At 45.2% G+C, this 15,110-nt stretch overlaps 5 protein-coding genes across 5 annotated transcripts; 4 read left to right on the top strand and 1 right to left on the bottom strand.

The window, feature by feature from the left end:
* Positions 1–610: 610 nt before the first annotated feature.
* FOMMEDRAFT_171211 (uncharacterized protein) lies at positions 611–1,972 on the top strand (the record flags this gene model as incomplete). Its single annotated transcript, XM_007271492.1, has 1 exon — positions 611–1,972. One exon carries the CDS (start codon positions 611–613, stop codon positions 1,970–1,972), a length of 1,362 nt encoding a protein of 453 aa, XP_007271554.1.
* Positions 1,973–2,384: 412 nt separating this feature from the next.
* Positions 2,385–3,749, top strand: FOMMEDRAFT_162099 (uncharacterized protein; the record flags this gene model as incomplete). The annotated part of the gene is made up of 1 exon (XM_007271491.1): positions 2,385–3,749. The coding sequence occupies one exon, from the start codon at positions 2,385–2,387 to the stop codon at positions 3,747–3,749; it is 1,365 nt and encodes a 454-aa protein (XP_007271553.1).
* Positions 3,750–4,114: 365 nt separating this feature from the next.
* On the top strand, positions 4,115–11,346 carry FOMMEDRAFT_171210 (multidrug resistance-associated ABC transporter). The gene is made up of 38 exons (XM_007271490.1): positions 4,115–4,571; positions 4,628–5,738; positions 5,812–5,862; positions 5,940–6,073; positions 6,129–6,155; positions 6,206–6,295; positions 6,360–6,379; positions 6,442–6,535; positions 6,590–6,596; positions 6,657–7,004; positions 7,073–7,212; positions 7,267–7,297; positions 7,353–7,408; positions 7,461–7,529; positions 7,581–7,611; positions 7,665–7,730; positions 7,791–8,400; positions 8,461–8,533; positions 8,588–8,600; positions 8,654–8,689; positions 8,749–8,787; positions 8,836–8,928; positions 8,979–9,122; positions 9,175–9,219; positions 9,274–9,395; positions 9,451–9,481; positions 9,532–9,674; positions 9,733–9,777; positions 9,831–9,924; positions 9,990–10,027; positions 10,083–10,161; positions 10,227–10,361; positions 10,410–10,483; positions 10,544–10,677; positions 10,748–10,825; positions 10,883–10,927; positions 10,983–11,049; positions 11,109–11,346. Exons 1-38 carry the CDS (start codon positions 4,344–4,346, stop codon positions 11,253–11,255), a joined length of 4,788 nt encoding a protein of 1,595 aa, XP_007271552.1. The 5' UTR covers positions 4,115–4,343; the 3' UTR covers positions 11,256–11,346.
* An 85-nt stretch (positions 11,347–11,431) lies between these two features.
* Positions 11,432–12,761, bottom strand: FOMMEDRAFT_32039 (uncharacterized protein; the record flags this gene model as incomplete). Its single annotated transcript, XM_007271378.1, has 3 exons — positions 11,432–11,808; positions 11,836–12,594; positions 12,656–12,761. The coding sequence occupies 3 exons, from the start codon at positions 12,759–12,761 to the stop codon at positions 11,432–11,434; spliced, it is 1,242 nt and encodes a 413-aa protein (XP_007271440.1).
* Positions 12,762–13,579: 818 nt separating this feature from the next.
* FOMMEDRAFT_32038 (uncharacterized protein) lies at positions 13,580–14,293 on the top strand (the record flags this gene model as incomplete). Its single annotated transcript, XM_007271377.1, has 3 exons — positions 13,580–13,915; positions 13,966–14,150; positions 14,188–14,293. 3 exons carry the CDS (start codon positions 13,580–13,582, stop codon positions 14,291–14,293), a joined length of 627 nt encoding a protein of 208 aa, XP_007271439.1.
* Between the last annotated feature and the right edge of the window lie 817 nt (positions 14,294–15,110).

Here is a 15,110-nt window from a genome sequence, read left to right as displayed (position 1 = left end):
ATTGTATTTAGATCATATTATTATATTTATTGTTACACTAATAGAATTATTTATTTATTTATATTAAAAAGTACAGAAATTACATTTGAAACTATTATTAAGAGGGGGTCCAGGGGGCGAGCCCCCTGACTTTCGCCGAAGGCGAAAAAGCGAAGCTTGTGTGTTTATAAATAGATCAGATCGTTCATGAGGAGACACTCAACACATTTATCTGCTAACAATGATTAGCTAGACAAGCAGACTGTGGAGAGTGATTCAATTATGGTTGCAACTGTTGAGACAAGTGGTGTGGAGAATGGCGACGTATCTTAGCTTACATCAACAAGCACCAGACGATCCGGAACGTAACCAAACTGAAGAAGTAAACAGCCTCTTCAAGTTGAGTGGCTGAAATGGTGCTTGGTCTCACGTGCTCCATCCAATATTACTAATGACAGTCTGTTGACCATTTTGAATCGTGTCGTGTCTCAATGTTTGTCTACGAGTGTCTCAGACAGTGGTGCTTCTAGACTCTCAAGGCAGCACGTCAAGATATATTAACGTTCTTGGAAAGTTTACTTTGTCCGTGGTCCGTCCTTCAAGTAGATCTTTTGCAGCGTCTCCTCCCTCTATGAGCATTAATTCCCTTCCCTTGGAGATACTTGGTGTCATTTTCCACGAGTATGTGCACAGTGCACACTTACGCAACAAGGAAATATTTTGGGCACCAGTTAGAATTTCGAGCGTTTGCCGACGATGGCGTGACGCAGCCCTCTCACTCGGTGTAATTTGGACCTATCTGGACTACGACTTTCATTACAATCCACGGAAAAACCTGTTAGAGATTCTCGACATATGGCTTTGCAGATCTAATGGAGTGCCACTTAATTTCTCGTTCAATTTTTACCTCAAGCACTGCTGGTCTGAAGAAGATAACGAAGTAGCCGAGCGTGCCGTTCTGATGTTGCTTTCTCACCAATGGCATTGGGGGAAAGTCAGATTCAACTGGCGATTCATGACATCTCCCAACTTTCCAGGTATATGGCTTACAAACATGCCCAAATTGACATCGCTTGACTTGTACATCAAGCTTGATGGTGGTTTTTACAAAGGAGGCGGATGTATCAATTTTTCGCAGTCTTCGAGACTTGAATATCTACGCCTCAATTGTCCGATTCCTCTAGGCGTTGAGGACAAGCCATTGTACTTGCCAGTGGTAGCAACGATCGATCTCGATTTGCATGGCCATTCCTCGACACACATCACTGTGTCGCAATGCCTGGATGTCATTGAGGCGGCTCCGAATCTGAGGAAATTTCGGACTTCCTCCTGTACGGTCAACGAAGCAGTGAATTACGAGGAACGTCCTATCACCTCGCACAACCTTCGGATCCTTGTTCTATGGGGAGGCAGTGCTTCACTCGTAATCAATAAATTGGATCTTCCCGCTTTGACGGTTTTGACATGCATCGACCATTGCTTTGATAGCGCAGGCGAAAATTTCGTGTCGTTTGTCACACGCTCATTGCCACCATTAACTCATTTGGCGATCGGTGGCAACTGTACTGATGAAACCGCGGTTATGCACATCCTTCCGCTTCTGCCCCTACTTCGTGTGCTTGATATGGACCCTTGTACTGTTTCAGCACGGCTTTTTCAGTTCTTTTCTGCTCCAAATAGGGCCTCTACTGTAGGGAGTTGCATCCACAATGCACATGAGCAGATTGTATGTCCCGATCTCGGATGGGTTTGCTTCTTTAACTATTCCATCGTGGGGGAAGAACGTGAATGTGCCGATGCATTATGCACTATGCTAGAGTCGCGCTGGGATTTTTTGAAGTTTGCCAGGGAAAGGGTTGGGATCGACGGGCCAATTTCTGATGCTGACTGCGAAAGGATGCAGCATCTTATCTGGGATACAAAGGACTTTTCTATTGGCAAGGCCAGGGACGAAAGGGATATGAACTTTCCAGGTCTATCAGCTTTTGAGTAGCTATGGACTAGATGACTACTCTTGTTAAAAGTTTGAATTTATTTGGCTTTGTGTATATTTTGACTATGTGTGCCTATGTGCATTACATATATATTTTTTGTGCCTCTGCATTATAATTAGTTAACATTTGTACCCGAAGGAAGTGCAAACAATGCATCGGGTGAATGTGATGCACTCCGGTCCGAAGCCTATCCAATTCCGTAGTCGACGGACCAGCCGAGTCATGCCGCCGATCCACAAACGGTCTACGACTCTACGAGTGTCTCAGACAGTGGTGCTTCTAGACTCTCAAGGCAGCACGTCAAGATATTATTAACGTTCTTGGAAAGTTTACTTTGTCCGTGGTCCGTCCTTCCACCACAGTCCTTCCCAACCAAGGAAAAATAGATCTTTTGCAGCGTCTCCTCCCTCTATGAGCATCAATTCCCTTCCCTTGGAGATACTTGGTGTCATTTTCTACGAGTATGTGCGCAGCGCGTACTTGCGCCACAGGAAAATAATTTGGGCACCAGTCAGAATTTCGAGCGTTTGCCGACGATGGCGCGATGCAGCCCTCTCACTTGGTGTGATCTGGGCCTATCTGGACTATGATTTTTCTTACAGGCCACGGAAAAGCCTGTTAGAAAGTCTCGATACACTTCTTCACAGATCTAACGGAGCACCACTCAATTTCTCGTTCACTTGCAACCTTAAACACCGGCCATTCCCAGAGGACAACGAAGTAGCCGAGCGAGCCGTCTTGATGTTGCTCTCCCACCAGTGGCATTGGGAGAAAGTCAGATTCAACTGGCGATTCATGACATCTACCAGCTTCCCAGGTATATGGCTTACAAACATGCCCAAATTGACATCGCTTGACTTGTACATCAAGCTTGATGATGGTTTGTATGAAGGAGGCGGACGTATCGATTTTTCGCAGTCTTCGAGACTTGAATATCTACGCCTCAATTGTCCGATTCATCTAGGCATTGGGGACAAGCCATTGTTCTTTCCAGTGGCAGCAACGATCGATCTCGACCTGCATGGCCATTTCTCAACACCTGCCACTGTGTCGCAATGCCTGGATGTCATTGAGGCGGCTCCGAATCTGAGGAAATTTCGGACTTCCTCCTGTACGGTCAACGAAGCAGTGAATTACGAGGAACGTCCTATCACCTCGAACAACCTCCAAATCCTTGTAATGCGGGGTGGCAATGCTTCACTCGTAATCAATAAATTGGATCTTCCTGCCTTGACGGTTTTGACATGCAGAGACGGCTGCTCTGGTAGTGCAGGCGAACATCTCATATCGTTTGTCAGACGCTCATTGCCACCATTAACCCATTTGAGTGTCGGTGGCAACTGTGCTGACGAAGCTACGGTTATGCACATCCTCCCGCTTCTGCCCCTACTTCGGGTGCTTGATATGGATCCCTGTACTGTTTCAGCACGGCTTTTTCAACTCCTTTCTGTTCCAAATAGCACTACTGCGGGGAGTTGCATTCACGATACACACAACCAGATTGTGTGTCCTGATCTGGGATGGGTTTGCTTCTTCAACTATTCCGTCGTGGGGGGAGCACGTGAGTGTGCCGATGCATTATGCGCTATGTTAGATTCGCGCTGGGATGTTTTGAAGTTTGACGGCCATTTGGTCAAGATTGGCAAGCCGGTTTCTGAAACCGATTGCGAAAGGATTCAACATCTTATTTGGAACACAGAGAACTTTTGTACTGGCGAGGACAGGGACGAAAGGGACGAGGTCTTTCCAAGTCTTAAGCTTCCAGAGCTCCGGTAGACGATGGTGTTCCACTTCCCGCATATGCTAATTATGGACGGACATGCTATTATGAACTAACTGTTTAATTATCCGCATATGTATATATACATATATTTCTTGTGCCTCTTCACTATAATTAGTTCATGTTTGTACTCGAAGCAATACAACGAACGCGTACGGTAATCACCAACAACGGGTCGAGTGAACGTGATGCACTCCGGTCCGAATCCGATCCAATTCCGTAGTCGACGGAGCAGCCGAGTCATGCCGCCGATCCACAAACGGTTCCGAGAAGGCAGATAAGTGTATTAATATACCAGCAGACATACCCACCCCTCTGGTCTTTTCCAACGTTGTCTGACGTTCCGTCTTTCTTTTGTTTTCTCTATTCGCGCATTATTGCTGGTCTGAGTTGGAGGAAACCAAAAGGAGAACATTTGCTTAGTCACTGCTTTATCACACGCATTGCTTTGTGCGCCGCATTGCGTGGCCTTTGGAGTGTCTGTGTCCTACTAGAATTTTTTGGGATTGGTTCCGGTGTCCGCGAGACCATACAAGTATAAGGTGTCCCGAGTGAACTTGTATCGGGATAACTTGACCTGAGTGTCGGTCATGCCAAGATACCAACTTGAGGTCGCTATCGTACTATGTTGTTCCGCGTTACTCAGTGCAGCCGTATTTGCATTACAAAGACGACCGAAAGAAGGGGCTATTAAATTGCCACTTTATGACGATGGCGAGTTGATTGGTGCCACGGAGTCTGACGACCCGTTCAATGTGACGAAGCCTGAGGATGTGATTGATGGGTATCCTATTCGAGAAGAGGAGTTTTGGAGGAAGGTGCGTTGTATTCTCTTCTACGTCCATATCTCAAATCTGATAAAACATTTTCGTAGATTCGAATACGAAAACTCTTATCAACGGGAGTCACGGCTGCCTTGGTTATCGTTCAAACCGTTGCGCTAGGATGGACTGTCATCGCAGACGAAAATGTTCGAGACGTAGCCTCCACAGCCCTGTACACTGCATTCTCTCTGTACATGTTGGTTTTGTCGGTCATCTCCATAAGCCATTCTGAAAGATACTGGCATGGAAGATTTACTGTGCATTTGGCTGCATTGTCAACGACAGCAGTTGTTTTCTTGGTTGCAGTCAGCATTTTGCCGTCAAGAGTTCAGTGGGAAAAGTCTCGGCAGATTACTTGGTTCATATCTTTGGCACTTTGGATTTTGGCGTTCTGGTTATCTACACGGATGAAACGGGGCCCCGACTTGCATTTTCCTTCCGAACGAATATACTCGGAGAAGACCCTTGCTGGTACGACGACATACGTAGAAGACAACGTATGTGGTATCGTTAACGGGTCTCCTTGGGATATCGTGCTGTTTTCCTATACGACGAAAGTGGTTCGCCTTGGGTACACATCCGAGAGTCTTGAAATTGGTGACCTCCCGATTGTTGCGGGGAGCATGCGCGCAACGTCAATCTTCTCGCGCATGAAATACGTAATGCGCAAGTATCACTGGCGTTCTGCACGCCCAGGTTCCGGATGGCTTTTGGCGTATCGGATCTTATGTGCCAACAAACGTTTGTTGACGATTCAGATTTCGTTGGTCGTCGTCTCCGCGGTCCTTTTCTACTCACCAGCGCTCTTCTTGCGGTTACTCGTTAAATACCTCGAAGACGACCCGGAAAGAAAATATCCTGCCTGGGGTTGGGTGTACGCTGCAGGCCTTTTCGGGTTGAACGCATTCACGTATCTCGTCACTGGACAATTATGGTCCATCTCCACGACGAGTCTGCAAGTTTCCATGAAAATTCAACTCAATACGATATTGTACGGGAAGACGCTTGTGAGAAAGGACGTTGCTTCTACTGCGGCGACTAAGAAGGGAGATAAGGAGGAGGAGGAAGGGGAGTTTTCGAGCAAGGCTCAGGTTATGACGCTCATGACGACTGATGTGGATCGGGTTAGCGAGTTTGCGTGGCATTTCTTCGCTTTGTTCGGTACGTGGCCATCTATATCATTTATATTAACGGGTGAAATTCATTAACTATTGTGAAATGAAATGAAATATAGATTCGCCTATTGAAATAACGATCGGCATGCTCATTCTTTACAATCTTCTGGGTAAGTTCTCTCTCTCTATAAGTTAACCTTTGTTGCGTCGTGCAAGTTACGAACTTTGAACTTCTTTTTGATTTCAGGTGTCTCGTGCTTCATCGGTCTCGCAGCTGCATGTTTGTTCTTGCCTATGAATCACTATGCGAGCAAGGTCGTCGTTTCTGCTCAGGAAAATCTTATGAAAGCTCGTGATGAGCGAATGGCGTTGATGAACGAGGTATGGTTGCTGTTTGTTTTCATGTCGAAATACATGTCTGATTGGCTTGCTGCAGGTCCTCAGTGCTATTAAGATGCTCAAGGTAAACAGTTTTCAATAACACTTTCGCTGTGGTATTGATTCTTGATATAGTTCATGGCATGGGAGCGTAACTTCGAAAGCCGAGTTATGAAGATTCGTGAGAAGGAGCTTAAGTACCAACGCTTGAACTACATCATTGAGGTAAGTGTAGTTGATTTACTTTTGCATTGTGAACGTCGCTCAAGTACTGATTCGGGTATAACAGACATTGTTCAACAGTATTTGGTTTGTTATACAAACACACACTCTCTCTGTGATTAGTCGACCTGACTTCAACTCGTGTTTAGGGCTGCGTCTCCTCTGGTGGTGACACTTGTGTCCTTCTGGCATTTTACTGTCATCCGGCATCAGACACTTACGCCGTCAATTGCGTTCACTTCCGTAAGGCACTTTCTTTACCCTCTTTCACACAAATACTCACTGATGATTCCACAGATTGCCAGTATGTCTTAAGTGGATTACTGCATACGTTTACTGATTTATTACACGCCGGGTCCTTAAGTCTTCGCTGAACTCAAATTCGCTCTAAACGCAATTCCCGAAACCTTAATCAACATGTACCAAAGTTTCGTCTCCATGGCACGTATCGAACGATACCTCGGACTCGCGGAAGTCGCACCTGTAGAACCGTTGGATGATGTACAACGACGTATTGCTCTGCAATCTGCTACGATTACTTGGCCGCAAGATAGGTCAGGCTCGAGAAGCGCCAGCGCTAGTGCTACTCCGTCGACTTCTTCGACTCCCCGGCGCAAGTTTTCGTTGATTGACCTTACGATTGAGTTCCCTCCTGGGGAGCTGTCGTTGATTTGTGGGAAGTTGGGGGCTGGGAAGACTTTGCTGCTGCTTTGTATGTCTTCCATTTCCTCGACTGTGCGATGAATTGTTAGAAATTGTGCTGATCAGAGGGTTGTGCAGCCCTCCTTGGTGAAGCGGACCTTTTGGCAGGACAGATCAGTTGTCCTCGCTCGCCTCCGAATGTTATTGCGTCTTTCGTAGGCCAGGTTCCTGAGGAGAAAGAGTGGATTGTCAACGGCGTGTGTGCATATGTGCCGCAGGTGTGTATCGCATATGTAGTTTATCTACGGAAAAGCGTTGACCTTGTGCTTCAGGCTGCTTGGCTACAAAATGCAACAATTAAAGGTACTTATGATGCTCGATTACGTGGCCGTATAATATTTACCCTTGTCTCTGCTAGAGAACATTTTGTTCAACCTTCCATTCGTAGAGGAGAGGTATCAGAAGACACTAGAAGTGAGTTCTACATCGATTATGGAATGTATTTGATTCTAAGTGGTCATCCAAGGCTTGTGCACTGGTTGGAGATTTGAAAATCCTTGAAGACGGTGACGAGTCGGAAATCGGCGAGCGGGGTGTAAGTTCACTTTCGTAATCATTTTCGAGACAGGCGTTTGACGGACCCTAGGTCACTCTATCTGGAGGTCAAAAAGCGCGAGGTGAGCACTTAGAAAATTTATTACTTCGGCCTCGAAATCGACGTCCTTTATAGTATCGCTTGCCCGTGCCGTTTATTCTCGCGCGTCGGTTCTTCTTTTGGACGATGTTCTTTCGGCCGGTTCGTACCTTTTATGTCACTTGTCTTGCTAGGATATCTAATATCTAATATCCATCCCAGTTGACGCGCACACCGCACATCACCTCTACCACGAATGTCTTAAGGGTGATCTAATGAAAGGCAGGACAGTCATTCTCGTATCACATCACGTACAACTATGTGCACCTGGTGCAAGTTATATAGTATCTCTAGACAACGGCCGACTGGCGTTTTCCGGTCATCCAGATGACTTCAGGGCATCTGGTATTATGGCCAGACTCATCCAATCTGATCAACTCGAAAACGCTGGTGAAGAGAATGGAGAGGAAAAGGAAATCTCTCAGGAAAGGAATATCGAAGATCTGCCGTCTAGGGTTGCTTCTTCTTCCGCTTCGGTGAACGAAACAACAACGACCGAAGGAGCTTCGCCAGCGTCTTCTGATTCACCGGTATCTGAAACAGAATCGACGCTTGCGGCTTCTAGTGTCAATGCTGCTGTTGAGTCTAAGACAAAGGAGAGGAAGGCGCCGCGCAAGTTGATCGAAGAGGAGAAACGGGCAGTTGGTCGTATTGGTAAAGAAATTTGGAAAACGTATTTCTCCGCCGTGGGCAGTAATTTCTATTGGATTATCTTTGCGATTGCGGTCATACTTGCCGCTGCCAGCCCCGTGGCGGAGAACGGATGGTTAAGGTGAGCTATTCTGTATTCTCCTTCCGTTTTTCTTTTTCAATTCCTAATGTAAGTTTCTAGTTATTGGTCCGGATTGGCCGGAAAGCAAACCGAAACACGTGGACCAATGTTTTATGTCGCTATCTATGCCTTGGTGAGTCAAAACTCTTCTCTATATACTGTGACCTATTACTTATTTGTTGCAAAGATTACATTCATTGGTACGTTCTCACAGCCCACGTCGCCTTGCTGGTATCTGATAGGTGACCATTAGGTCTTATCTTTATGACGTTCCGCTGGTTCGTTCTATGTAAGTCTACACGTCTTGTTTGAAGCAAGTCATCCAAGTCTAATTCGAGACAATGACAGATCACGGATCCATTCATGCCTCCACGATCCTTTACAAGAGTGGGTTTATTCCATCTTGATTCCACACTCGATACTAACTTAAAGAAGGGCTACTCGAGACGGTCTTGTTCGCTCAAATCCGCTTCCACGATACTGTCTCACGCGGTCGCCTCCTGAATCGTTTTGGCAAGGACTTTGAAGGTAGGACAATCGTTATCATGCATAATTGTGATAAATTGACCGGCTTGTAGGAATCGACTCCTCGTTATCTGACAATTTCGGACGAAGTGTCTTTTATTTCATATCTGCTTGTACAACTCTTGTTGCGATTACTTACGTCGGTGGACCGGTTTTCTTCGTTGCGGCGCTTATACTTGGAGTCGTGTATTACAATGGTAAGGACTCTGTTCTCTTAAACTGAACCTGTGGCTAAGGTGGCAATCGTAGTTGCTAAGGTGTACGGCCAATGCAGCCGTGATATGCGCAGACTCGGTGAGCAGGAAGATACCCAGCTGATTAGTACTTGTATTGAAATGATTGTATTAGACTCGGTATCGCGTTCGCCATTGTACTCTATTTACGGAGAAACTATATCTGGTGTACCCATTTTGCGAGCTTTTGGGGCTAGCTCCAAGTTCTTGCGCGACATGCTTAGATGCGTAGACACGGTTCGTCCCTGTTTATCCATTCTTTTGCTTGAGTCCTCGCTAAGTTAGTTTGCAGAACGCGAACCCTTATTACTGGTTGTGGGGAGGTGAGCAGGAAGTTCGTCTCGACATGTGCTGTTTACTAAAGTGTTGTTAGTGAACCGCTGGGTCTCTACTCGCTTCAACCTGCTGAGTAGCGCGATCGTTGGCGTAACTGCTATCGTGGCGCTTATAAACCCGAAGATTGATGCCAGCCTTGCTGGTTTCACGTTAGCGTTTGCTTCGACGGTTACGAACGACGTACGCTACTGCTTTGATCTATAAATCTCTTTTTTAATGATACCATCTCTCGGATTAGCTACTCTTCATGGTTCGTCGTTTCGTCGGGCTTGAGCAATCAATGGTAAGTATAAATAGTTTTTCGATGTTAGTATTCAAGTTAAATTTTGTATAAAGGTTGCGGTGGAGCGCGTGAAAGAGTACTCGGAGCTTTCTAAGGAAGGTCCTGAGTTTGTTGAGCCAAGGCCTCCTGCTTCGTGGCCTTCAAAGGGTGAGCTTAACATTTTCACTGTTAAGCAACAGGCATGGACGTTAATGATTAACCAACGTGACTAGGATCCATTGAATGTGAAAAACTTGTCATCCGATATGCGGTATGTATTTAACATGTTGGCACTTTTGAGGATTTTTCTGATGACCATCCATTAGCCCGATCTCCCAGATGTCTTGCACGACTTGAATTTTAAAGTTAACCCTGGAGAGAAGATCGGAATTCTGGGCCGGACAGGTAAACCGCTATACATTTCCCCCTATGTATTCTACGGAAAAGGTTATTGATGTTGGGTTCTAAAGGTAGCGGAAAGAGTACTCTGGCACTATCATTCTTCCGATTCGTAGAACCGACCGAAGGACGGATCCTTGTGGATGGAATTGACATCACGAAAGTCGGATTGACCGATCTAAGGAGTCGACTGACTATCATCCCGCGTACGTATGCTTTTTGTTTATAATGTCAGATTACTCATGGTAATGCAGAGGATCCGACTGTTTTGAGTGGCACATTACGCTCAACGCTGGATGTGTTCGATGAATACGAGGACGCAGAGATCGTACGTGCCCCCATTATTTCTATGCAAGCTTGATTATTTCTCGACTGATACTCTTCGTAGTTTGAGGCGTTACGTCGCGTACATTTAATACCGTCGTCCGATGAGGAAGCTCCTCAGGATGATGAAGAAAATGAGAACCCCTTCCGAAATCTGGATTCGCCTGTGTCGGAGGGAGGAGACAACTTTTCCACGGGGTGAGTCTATGCGTCTCTTTCATTTACGGAGTGACTATGCTTAATTTATTCAATTGTTTGCATGTTCCAGACAGAAGCAGCTATTATGTATGGCCCGTGCAATCTTGAAGCGATCTAAGATTCTAGTCATGGACGAGGCAACTGCAAGGTACCTGAATTTCTTTCAACTAGACACCCTTCATCTAATTCTTACCATCGTCAACAGTGTTGATTATGCTACTGACGAGCTTATCGGGAAAACCATTAGACAGTATGTGCCGAATGGTTCATAATAACATCGTGGTTTACTAAATGTATACCTATAGGGAATTCGCTGACTCAACATTACTGACAATTGCACATCGTTTACGAACTGTCATTGATTACAACAGAGTAAGCCATATAACATTGTTATCAGTTTATTAATCCCATTCCCTAATATGTTTTATCAGGTTATGCTTCTTGACCAAGGCCGAATCGTCGAATACGATCGCCCGGCGACATTACTGTCTAACCCTTCATCGCGCTTCTATGCATTATGTAAAGCGGCAGGATCGGACGAGTTCACGATGTTGAAACGAATGGCTGGGGTGTCATAACATCTTTATTGACTCCCAACACAAAAGACAAAAATAGTTCTGCTCTGCTACATAGGCGAGTACAAAAGAACGCATTGATAGATAAAGGAGTGACTTTTTGATGTATGTATATATATGAATGAATGACTGGAAAAGTTTTGATTTGGATCATACCTGAGGCATCGAGTTCGTAATCATCACAGTCGTAAAGGTGCAGTTGGAGCAGACGGTCCGTGGTTGATCATCTCAAACTGCAAGTCTGTACCTCCCTGTCCTCTCGACTTCTTCGCTTTTGTCGGTGAAGTTCCTACACCGACCAGACCGCGGGTGTAGCTCGACGCCCGTGCCAAGACAGAGTCTTGGACGTGTAAAGATTGGATCGTTGGAGAGTCTGAGATGGCGATGGACGGAGTCTTCGAGTGTGTTTGGTGTTTGATGTGCCTCTCTTCGATCTGAGTCTGAACGTAAGGTACCCTACAGCTTTCTCGCAGATAACGAGGAAGGATAACTTCAGCGTAGACAGGATATGTTGTTGACTTATTATTCGGACTTGCTGGTTTTGGCTTTTGTGCACCTGCAAGTGACAGTGACAATTGCGTACTTTGCAAAGAGTCTTCAATGCTAACTATAGCGCTTCGCGAACTTGTAGATGCAGCAAGTGCACTCGAAGAAAGAAGGGTATTTAATGAACTTGACCGAGGAGGGACCATCCCGCAAATTCGATTTATAGAGCGTGAGGGTGAGGAATAGACACTCAATGATTGAATAGAAGGATCGGCTTGTGCTTGGAGAGTATAGACGGAATGAACGGAGTGAATAGAGTCCTGAGAGTCGGAGATAATGAACGTCGTTGATGGAGATTCTGTTTGTGACAAGCTACTTGCGGAGAAAGGCGATCCCGTTTGAGAAGCGTTGACTTGAGCGGATCGAGGAGGTGTAAGGAGACGAGTCATATCCCTTGGCGTATTTCTACCGCAGAAAGGCTGTCTTGGTGATGTTGACGATACCGAGTTCGCTTGAAATGGAGGAGGAATAGGGAACTTCTCAAGGAACGGATCAAGATCAACCGACGCCGCCTGTCTAGCCCTAGTGAGTCCGACAGAGTCCCGCGGAACAATTCTTCCAGGTGTAATAGGTTCCTTTGACTCGATGCTAATACTAGCACTGAAGGTCGAGCATCTGTCATTCTCAGTGTCATCATCATCACCTCCAACCAGTCTTTGTCGGCTTTCAGAGAAGGGCTGAAGAAGTTGTTCTCTTCGCTTCCTTGATTTGGATTTCCGATGTGCTTTGATAAGAGGCGTGAGGTAGAAGTAGAGGAAGACCGAGAAGCCTAAAACGCCTATTGCGATCGACGAATCTATCGTGCAAACAAACAATGGGGCAACCATCAAATTTGGAAATGAAGAGATTGTACATACACGCGATTATCTTGTCTTTCCTGTTGATTGGCCGTTCGACTGGGCGTATTTTGAGGTGACTATCCTCGACTGGATGGATACTTTCTTCGCCAAAAGGCAAGATCATACTGAGAGAAAGGAAGGTGGTGAAAGGAGGGTGGCAAGTAAGCGAGCGTGGTATAGAAACGCAGTATGATGAAGATACTCTGCGGGAGTGTATGTACGCGCCTCTTTCATCCTGAGTCAGCCTCCATCCACCAGCCCAGATCTAATCAGCACTGGCGTTTTCATTACGCCAGCCACTTGAGGATCGTCAGTAGCTGATGCCTATGCTACACTCGATATTGCTTATTTTACGCAACTTATCTCCAAGATTAAGATATATGTTCCGAGTTATGGCCAGCTAATGCATCACGATGAGTTTTGTAATGCCTTCAAAGTGTCGGAGCAAATTTTGGAATCACCTATGCAACGACACCTTTTTTTTTTCAAAAGAAAAACCACCAAGAAGGATCAGCGATTTAATAGTCATAGCAGAGCTATGTTCGTCTACTGGGATGGACGTCTACAAAGAGAACGAAGTCTTACACAGACTCCAAGTCCTCTTTCTTTCAATCGCTTGTGGAACCATCTCGATCCGGATTAGTCTTGGCTGAGAATTGTGCTCCGCTTGAATATATATTACATAATGCGCAACGCCTCATGAGTCATGACGCCCGTCGAGTGATTCAAGGCGTATCAAGTTTGACTCCTCTCTACTCAGCAAGTGTCTAATATGAAACGGAGGGCTTTACGCATAACAATGGGACCATCTCTACCTTTTATTTTCCTGGCTGAGAATTGTGCTCCACTTGAATCTACACCATTTAACTGAAGGCTTCATAACGCACATCGAGGTGTATCGAGTTTGTCTCTTTTGAAGCTCCTTCTGTCAGTATTTGTCTCATGAAACTGAAGGCTTTGCTTATTGATGATAGTGGGGATGGACGTGGAGCTAGATCAAGTACAAGGACTACCGGAAGAGCAATGCGTAGAGGCGGTCGTGGTACTCTGCATAACGTTAAAAATAAGAAGCATACCACAAGCGGAAAGGGTACTGGCGCCAATAATGACAAGAGTAAAACTAAGCATGGCTCTGGAGACAACAGTTTGCAAATCAATACCACTACGAATAATACAGATTCAATGGCAAACCGGAGAATGACGAGGTCAATGGCACGGTCATTAGAATCCCAGGAGGTAGATGTAAAGGAAACTAGCTTGATCATATTGGACTTCTCGGTACGTTCTTTCTTCTTCTTGAATGATATTGATCTATTCAATATGTACAGAAAATATTCTTCGGATCTAAATATGCCAACGGCACAGAATTCGAACTTCAAACTGGAGTACCATTCCCGCCTTTCCCAACGACAGATGAAGTGCCTCACCTTCAAGTGGTTGAAGCACTAGGTGGAGGCGCGACCGGCGATGTCTACAGAGCGGAACTTCAGCATCCTAATAGGCCCGACCTTCCGTCTTATGCCATTAAACTTTTGGAGACTGAATGGCAGTTGTCGCAAGACGACAGAAACCGTTGTGAAGATCTGCATAACGAATATGTCAATTATTGCTTACTACAATTGGGCAAACGCGATGACAAACTCAAGGATATCATAAGTTACGCAACAACTACTTGTTACGGGTTATATCGATCGAGAAACTGTTCGTTGGCATGGTTTGCATTGATTACAGAGTACGCAGGCACTATTGTCCCAGAAGGATTCGCCACATCGGGAAAAAGTCTAAATTCTTGTATTACCTTATAATGGTATAAAATAAGTGAAAAAAGTAAAAAAAGTAAAAACACTTAGAACGGATCTCGGTTTCTGAGAAAGTGATACAAGACATTATAAAGTCTGGAAGGTTTGTGTATTTTGTAAACATAAATAAGAGTTATTCTCCTTGACAATATATAAAATGTATTACAATGGATCTCTAAAATTACAAGGTTAAATCACCCTTGTTGAGTATGGCAAATATTATAATCGTTTATAAAGCTCTTAAATTGTTTTAATATCTTTCCAATAGTCATTTTTCCTTACATCCGTTTGTTATTGAAATAACAGTTTATAATTATATTGAAACATTATATAAATACATTATATCTACAACAATTAGTGGTGAGACAGTTTGTGAGATTGATTGGCTAAGAGTGTGGGTGTGAGCATTGTCAGTGTAAGTAGGTAACTGGATTGAGGAGATGGATGAACCGCGATGGCGTGTAGCGAGTGTGAGTGGTGCACTGGGGTTGAGATCCGGAGCGTTGAATGAGCTAATTTGAGCCGCATCTGTACGTGCACACTGCACACTCTGACTACGTCTCGCAATCAGAGGTGCGGTGAACTGAACCGTTGACTGAGGGGTGTATTCCCGGGGCGTTCTGGCCTAAAGGGAGAGCTGCACCTGTGGGACAGGTTTAGATTAGTGAGTGGCA

Source organism: Fomitiporia mediterranea, assembly GCF_000271605.1.
Source record: "Fomitiporia mediterranea MF3/22 unplaced genomic scaffold FOMMEscaffold_17, whole genome shotgun sequence".
Lineage (NCBI taxonomy): Eukaryota > Fungi > Basidiomycota > Agaricomycetes > Hymenochaetales > Hymenochaetaceae > Fomitiporia > Fomitiporia mediterranea.
The sequence above is the reverse complement of the archived record's forward strand: the minus strand, read 5'-3'. Positions and strand labels throughout refer to the sequence as shown.

Bases quoted from the DNA above. Each gene is read 5' to 3' on its own strand.
- FOMMEDRAFT_171210 (XM_007271490.1), top strand. From the start codon at position 4,344: ATGCCAAGATACCAACTTGAGGTCGCTATCGTACTATGTTGTTCCGCG. The intron at 7,731-7,790 runs GTTCGTACCTTT...TATCCATCCCAG, and splicing joins GGACGATGTTCTTTCGGCCG to TTGACGCGCACACCGCACAT. The intron at 11,050-11,108 runs GTAAGCCATATA...ATGTTTTATCAG, and splicing joins CTGTCATTGATTACAACAGA to GTTATGCTTCTTGACCAAGG.